This window comes from Hemitrygon akajei, chromosome 22 (genome assembly GCF_048418815.1).
Source record: "Hemitrygon akajei chromosome 22, sHemAka1.3, whole genome shotgun sequence".
Lineage (NCBI taxonomy): Eukaryota > Metazoa > Chordata > Chondrichthyes > Myliobatiformes > Dasyatidae > Hemitrygon > Hemitrygon akajei.
In genome coordinates, this window is record NC_133145.1 from 47766720 (window position 1) to 47774561 (window position 7842).

Here is a 7842-nt window from a genome sequence, read left to right on the forward strand (position 1 = left end):
GCACATTGCCCTAGAATTCATGGGCTTCCTCCCCCATCCTGACATACAGATTGGAAGGTGAATTGTCCAATGCGAATTGGCCCTAGGGCAGAGAGGAGTGTAGAATGTGGAGAAGTTGATTATGTCAGTATATATAATAGAGCTCATATAGAATTAGTATAAAAGAGTAGCTGATTATCAGTAGGGACTTGGTGTGAAAATTCTGTGACTACACATTCACTAATGATTGCATTACCTTATGGGAGGCCTATTTAGCATCATTCTGTGACCATCTGACAAATAACATTCACAACAAAGTTCAAAATTAATTTATTATCAAAGTACAAATGTGTCACCATATACAACCCTGAGATTTGTTTTCTTGCAAGCATACTCAATAAATCTATAGAATAATAAGAGTCAATGAAAGACCGCACAAGCTTGGGCATTCAATCAGTTTCAAAAGACAACAAACTGTGCAAATACAATAAAGAAAGCAATAATAATAATAATAATTAAATAAGCAAGAGAACATGAAATGAAGACTCCTTGCAAGTGAGTCCATAGATTGTACGAACATTTCAATGACAATCAAGTTGAGTGAAGTTATCCCCACTGGTTCAAGAGCTTGATGGTTGAGGGGTAATAACCATTCCTGAACCTGGTGCTGAGAGCCCTGAGGCTCCTGTACCACCTTCCTGACAGAAGGAGTGAGAAGAGAGCATGGCCTGAATGGTAGGGGAGTCCCTGATGATGGATGCTGCTTTCCTGCGACAGTGTTTCATGTCAATATGATCAAAGGTGGGGAGGTCTTTACCCATGGTCGACTGGGCCATATCCACTGCTTTATGCAGGATTTTCCATTCAAGGTCATTGGCACTGCCATACCAGGCCGTGATGCAGCCAGTCAATACATTTGCCACCACATCTATAGAACTTTATCAAAGTTTTAGATGTCATGTCAAATCTTCGCAAACTCCTCAGGAAGAGGGGTGCTGCTGTGCTTTCTTCGTACTTGCACTTACATGCTGGGACCAAGACAGGTCCTCCGAAATTGTAACACCGAAGCATTTAAAGTTGCTGACCCTCTCCACCTCTGATCCTCCGATGAAGACTGGCTCATGGAGCTTTGGTTTCCTCCTCCAGAAATCAATAATCAGCTCCTTGGTCTAGCTGACAGTGAGTGAGAGGTTGCTGTGGCACCACTCAGCCAGATTTTCCGTCTCCCCCATATGCTGATTCACCACCTTTGATTCAACCAGTGTCATCAGCAAACGTAAATATGGCATTTGAGCTGTACTTAGCCTCACAGTTATAAATACAAAGCAAGGAGAGCAGGGGGTTAAGTGCACAGCCTTGTGCTGATGGAGATCATGCAGATGTTGCCAATCCAAACTGACAAATCAGGCCATTACCATATCCAATCCATCCATACATCTTTGCTTAACAGTACCACCACCAAGAAGGCACACCTCGCAGAACAGCAAGATGCCATCAGGCAGCATCTTTTCTCGGCATGCTATCTTGTGGCAAATCAAGTTTCACTCTCCATTGCCCTTTGGGTACACCACTATTTCCACCCCAAAAGTAATTAATACAATACTAACAAGACACACAAAATTTACACTTCCTCTCATCTTCTGAAAGCACTGTGCTGGAGTACAAATCAAAGTGGGTTGCAACACCTTCTGAAACCTTAGGGGTGCCGCCTAGATGGTGCAAGTAGTAGAGCTGTTCCACCCTGCTTGTGGAGTCTGCATATTCTACCAGTGACTGTGGTATTTTGGCTACACTCTCCTCTCTTTCCCCCTCTCGCCTTCCCAAACCAGGGCTCTAGTTTCCTCTCAAATCTCAAAAGATGTGCTGGTAGGTAGATCCATTGGCCTCTGCAAATTGGCCTACATACATAAATGATAGTAGGATTTGAGAGTTGACGTAATGAGAATGTGGTGAGAATAGTGCAAATTGGGGTTTGGTTAGTCAGCAGGGTCCAGGTGGCCAAAAGGGCTGTTTTCATGCTCAGTGGCTTTGCAAACTCCACAGTCATTGGGCATCAGTGACCAGAAACTAAACTCGAACGGTGACATAAATATGGTAGCTAAGGTTAAGTCAGAGCTGGATATCCTGCAGAGATAGAGACTCATGCTTGAACATAAAGTTTTTGTATCACCCGCAAACAGGAATAATCAGTCCCGCTGGACGATTGCGGATTCAACAAACTACACCAACTCAATGCTATCAAGAGGAAAAGAAGCCCATCCCCACACTGCATTTCTGATTAGCAACCATCAGCACATCTAGACAATGACTCCCTTCAAACACACACATCAGTTGGTGTGTAATCGACAAAGTACACTGCAGTTTAACACTTAAGCCAAATCAACACCACTTCCCCTACCACAGGTCTCTTTATCATCGATAGGGGCAAGGAGTAACATGGAAACACCCAGGATCACTTGCAGGCTTCCTCCAAATCAATTAGTATTCATTACTTGGAAATATATATAGCAATCCCTTTCTCTATTTTACCTGCCTAAAATAACAGCATCAGGAAAATATCCTTATACTGTAACTCCAGCAGTTCAATGTGACTTAATATTGCTCGGAGCAATAAACATTGGTATTGTTTGTGAACATTGCCCACATTCGTTGCTTCTCTTCCCCTCATAAAAATGTAATTCCCTTTTATATTTTGTTCATAAATGAACAGGAGGTAATCTCCTCCACAATGGGTGCAGCAACAGCTCAATGGACTCATTTTTCGGGGTACACACCAGCACAAGCGTTAACCAGCAGTTGAGGCGACACCAAAGTTGCTTCACCCCAGAGAGGAAATGAATACATTCATGCAGAGAGCCCGGCCAACAAAATTTATCAGTTCCCCACTTTTCTACAGAATTGATGCAGCCTCTCAGTACCCCCTCCCCAGTCCCGACTACCCGGGGATGTGACCAGGGTTGCCGATGGAAGTTGGGAGGCCGGGGAACCGGTCTGAATAACAGGAGGCCTTAGATGCCCGGCTCCGCCCCACCCGTTGCTGACACTGAACACTGAGGGAGGGGAGGCACTGAGGGCAGAGGGTCGGGTCTAGTCAACCGGTGCGGCCCGGCGATCCGCGGCCCTCCTTCCCCAGTCAACCCACAGTCGACACCGGCCAAAGGGAAACGCCGGAACCTAACCAGTTTGATCCGGGCCCTCTGCTCCTCCGCTGCTCGCTTCTGCCTGCGATCTGCTGCTTTCCGAACCTCCCTCTGAGACACACCGGCCATCGCCGGCCAAGGGGCGGCCGCACAGTCAGGGCCCTTTAAACGGCGAGAGTGCGCGGCGGACAGAGAAGCCCCGAGAGCCGGGCCGTGTCCGAGTGCGCTCCCGCGGCACAGCGGCCCCTGGCGGCCGGAGTCAACTCCTGCCCACTGCCTCCCGGGGCTCCAGAGCTCCTTCGAAATATTTGTCGGTAACTGTTCATGACATTATTAATTTGCAGTCTTCTTCACTTAACGCTAGGTTATTGCTTTAAAGAACATAAAGCTACTGTAAACACAATAAAGTCTGCAGATGCTGGAAATCCAAAGCAGCACACACAAAATGCTGGAGGAACTCAGCAGGTCAGGCAGCATCTGTGGAAATTAATAAGCAGTCGACGTTTCAGGCCGAGACCCTTCTTCAGGACTGGAAAGGAAGGCGGAAGACGCCAAAATAAAAAGGTGAGGGAGGGGAAGGAGTATAGCGAGAAGTTGATAGGTGAATTCAAGTGGACTGGAAAGATAACAGACCGGAGAAGAAAATATCTGATGGGTGATCTACTATATTCTAGATATTTTTCTCTCCCTTTATGGGTGGTGTGTATGTGTAATTTTCCCTCAATCTCAGGTCCTCCACCAGAGGCCTGGAAGCTTGAGGGTTTGGCACTGTATCCTTGCTGTTCCTAATAATGTGCTCTTCTGGACCGAGATCTCAGATGTTGTTACTGGAATTTGTTAGAACCACTTTCCCAGTCCAGGTGTCACAGCTCAAAGTGCTCCTATCACCACCAGGCTTTAACCTTCCACATCCTTTCTATCTGCTCTTTCAAACCCTGCTATTGTTTCAGCTTCTCATAATCTTTCTTCCTGAAGCTATTGTCATTTGGGATTGCAACATCAATTGCTATTGCTTTCTTCTGTTCCTTGTCCAGTTGTTACGAACCCCGTAACTGGGTCACTTACCAGCAAAGATAGAGAGGTCTGTTGAAGTCTGATGATACGATTTTTAACAGTATTTATTAGTAAAAATACACAAAAATAATATCAATGCAAACATACAGATAATATACGTCGTCAATACTAAATCTAAAGGTGCTGGTATAATAATAATCAATAAGAAATACGGTCTATCGTTGTCTAGGGGATAATGTATTGTCCGATGGAAATATAAAAGTCACTCAGTTCATGCAGGCTGCAGCTTTTGGGGATTGCTGGGTTTGCAATGGTTGGAGAGAGAGAGAGGGATTTGGGAGAAAAACTTGCTGATTCCTTTTATGATTTCGATCCGTCAGGAGTCTCGTTGTCGTGGCCTTTCACTCGTGGCCTCTCCTTTAGCTAAAGCTGTTCTTCCGTGGCGAGCCCGCCAATCCCGGGCAAGGGAAGGACGCACACGAGCCCCCCCCCCCCCACCAGCTGTCGCTATTAAACGCTGTCACGGGATTTCTAGCGTTTCTCCTGGTGTGTCTAAAGGGGTTGTTCCCAAGACCCTCTTTTATCCTTACTCACGGGGTCTCAGATGTCAATCAGGTTGGGATGATACAATCCCTCAACCAGCCCACTCTGGTCATCCCCTGAGGGGCTTCAGTGGATAGTACAGTACTCAATACACAATTCCGATTCCAAGAGACAATGGCCGTTATCAGTGGCTTTGTTTCGCTGAGGCCAGGACACATTCCAAACCTTGTGGATTCTCTCTCATTTCCTGGGTCCCAGACCCGAATTAATAGCGATCTTGCGATTCTCAAAAAGGAGGGGACGACTTTGTACCCTTCGGCCCCTCAGAGTTGTGGCACATTCGTAACACAGTATTAATATGACTGGTTGGCTGGCTAGTACCTGCTTATCAGTCTGCATTTGGAAGTCCCACAGGATCTTAGCTCAATCATTCTCCACTACCTTCTCGGGTGTTTCCCATTTTGGATTTAGGAGTGTCCAATCCATATTCAGCATAGTTGTTCCAATACACAATTCCTGCAACTTGGTTGTGCCGTTCAGTGTATGCTGTCCCTGCCTGCATCTTGCACCCTGCTACTATGTGCTGGATGGTTTCAGTGAATTCCTTGCACAGTCTGCATCTTGGGTCTTGTCTGGTGTGATAGACCCCTGCTTCTATTGCTCTTGTGCTCAGCGCCTGTTCTTGTGCTGCCCCTCAGCCCTGCCATTGGTAGGACTTTCTTATGTCAGTCACCTCCAGTATCTGGTGATGGTACCTCCCATGCAGTGGCTTGTCCTGCCATGGCCTCTGGTTCTCTGGTTCTGCTTCACCTACTTTCATTTCCATATCCCCTGCCTGCTGTCTGAGGTATTCTCCTCGCAGGTCTTCCTTAGGGACCATCTTCCTGACATACTCATGGATGTTTCACATTTCTTCCACGATGGTGGCCTTGACATTTCCAAATCCCTGACCTCCTTTAAACCAGCCACTTGATGTTGGACTTTGGGTGGAATCCTCCATGTACTGTTAGGAGTTACTGGGTCTAAATGTCAGCAACTTCTAATTCATTCCTTGGCCAGCACACTATTGCGACTGGGTATCTGATGACTGGTAGGACGAATGTGTTGATGGTTCTGATCTTATTCTTCCTATTCAGCTGGCTTTTTAGGACCTGTCTCGCTCTTTGGAGGTACTTGGATGTTGCAGCCTTCCTTGTGTCCTCATTGTGGCTTCCATGTGCCTGCAGGATCCCCAGGTATTTGTAGCTGTCCTGCACATCTGGGATGTGGCCTTCAGGGAACTTGACTCCTTCAGTCTTGATGAGTTTGCCTCTTTTCACTACCATTGGCTGCACTTTTCCAGTCCAAATGACATCTCGATGTCTTTGCTGTACACTCTTGTCAGGTGGATTAATGAGTCATTTCTGGCATCAGCTTGATGTCATTCATGTGCAGGAGATGGCTGATGGTCACTCTACTCTTGAGCCTGTACCCATGTCCACTCTGAGATGATCTGGCTGAGGGGGTTCAAGCCTATGCAGGACAGCAGTGGGGATAGTGCATCACCTTGGTATATTCCACATCTGCTGCTCACTTGTGTTATTGGCTTTGAGTTAACTAGCATTCCTCCAATGGCCCATTGAGTTGTTGATGAAGGTCCTTAGTGTCTTGTTGGTCTTGTACAGAGACAGGTACTCCAGGATCCATGTGTGGGGCACAGAGTCAGATGTTTTCTGGTGGTCATTCCAGGATGTGCTTAGGTTGGTTTGCCTGGTCTTGGAGTATTGCATGACTGTTTCGTCTACCAGTAGTTGTTATTTGGAACCTCTGGTTCCATTACCAATCTCCTTCTGAGCAGGTCTCGGGAATTTACACACACGTTCTTCAGCTTGGAGGCAATGGTGCCTGACAGGAGATTCCATGTTGTTGACAGGCAGGTTATAGGCCGGTAGTTTGATGGTGCTGCTCCTTCATTATGAGTACTGTCCTTCCTTGAGTTAGCTGGTCAGGCTGGGAGTCTGTTTCAAGCAGTTGGTTCATTTGAGTTTCCTGCTGTGTACGTAATGCTGTTAGTTTCTTCAACCAATAGGCATGAATCATATCAGGTCTTGGTGATATGCACGTTTTCATACTTGCTACCCATTGCTGGGCACCTAACAGCTGTGATGGTGACTGGCTCTTCCTCTGGGAGATTGTAGAGGCTTGCTTGTAGATCTGTCAGCCACTGGGGGCACTGGTGTTACGTGATGCTCTTTTCTCCCATATACTTGCCTAGTGCTCCTCAGTTGCTGTCTTGGTTGGTTCAGGTACTGGCATGTTGTTACTCTGGAACTGTGTGAATACTTTTCCAGGTTCTTTGGAGAAGAGTGCATTTATTCACATGGCCTCTGCATCCTTAGTGTACCTCTGTAGTCTGGTAACCGGAGCTGTTAACCGTTGCTTAGCACTTTCCAGGGCTTCGACTATGGATATACCTCTGTACTTCCTTAGTGGCCAAGGTGAGTCTTTGATCTTCACACCGTTCTGCAGCTCACTTAGTCTGCTGACCTCCTATATATATAAAAAATAAAAAACTGCTATATTATTCATACATGGTTACATAATGTATATATGGTGGATACTGCCCAGGGTATCAGAGGCAAAACCCTCCCCACCACTGCCACAAGAACGCAGCACTCATTATCAAGGACCCCCACCATCGAGACCATGCACTCTTCTTCCTACTACCATTGGGCAGGAGATTCGGGAGCCTTAGCTCCAAGGGCACCAGGTTCAGACACAGTTACTACCCTACGATCATCAGCGGGGAAAACTTCACTCATCTCAACTGAACAGATTCCACAAACTACAGACTCACTCCACAACACACGTTCTCAGTATTATTTATTTATTGCACAATTTGTCTTCTTTTGCACATTGATCAGTTACCAGCCTTTATTTATAGTTTTAATAATTTCTGTAATATTTATTTATTTTCCAGTAAATACCCACAAGCAAATTGAATCTCTGGGTAGTATATGGTGACATATGCCCACCTTAATAATAAATTTACTTCGACTTTGACATATTTTGATTTTTTTCAACCTAATATAAAGAAAGCATGAGTTGCAGTGATATATGGATTGTATAATAAACAGGCAACTTCCTTAAAAATTCCCAGTTTACGTAGTTTTTAAACTTATTGTAA

At 45.8% G+C, this 7842-nt stretch overlaps 1 protein-coding gene across 1 annotated transcript in view; it reads right to left on the reverse strand.

Moving 5' to 3' along the window:
• The window catches only part of sirt7 (sirtuin 7), a 37258-nt gene extending 33941 nt beyond the window's left edge, over positions 1 to 3317 (reverse strand). The window contains exon 1 of the mRNA XM_073026206.1: positions 3159 to 3317. Within this exon, the coding sequence (XP_072882307.1) occupies positions 3159 to 3248 (90 nt within the window). The 5' untranslated portion in view covers positions 3249 to 3317. The remainder of the gene's footprint in view (positions 1 to 3158) is intronic.
• Positions 3318 to 7842: the final 4525 nt, after the last annotated feature.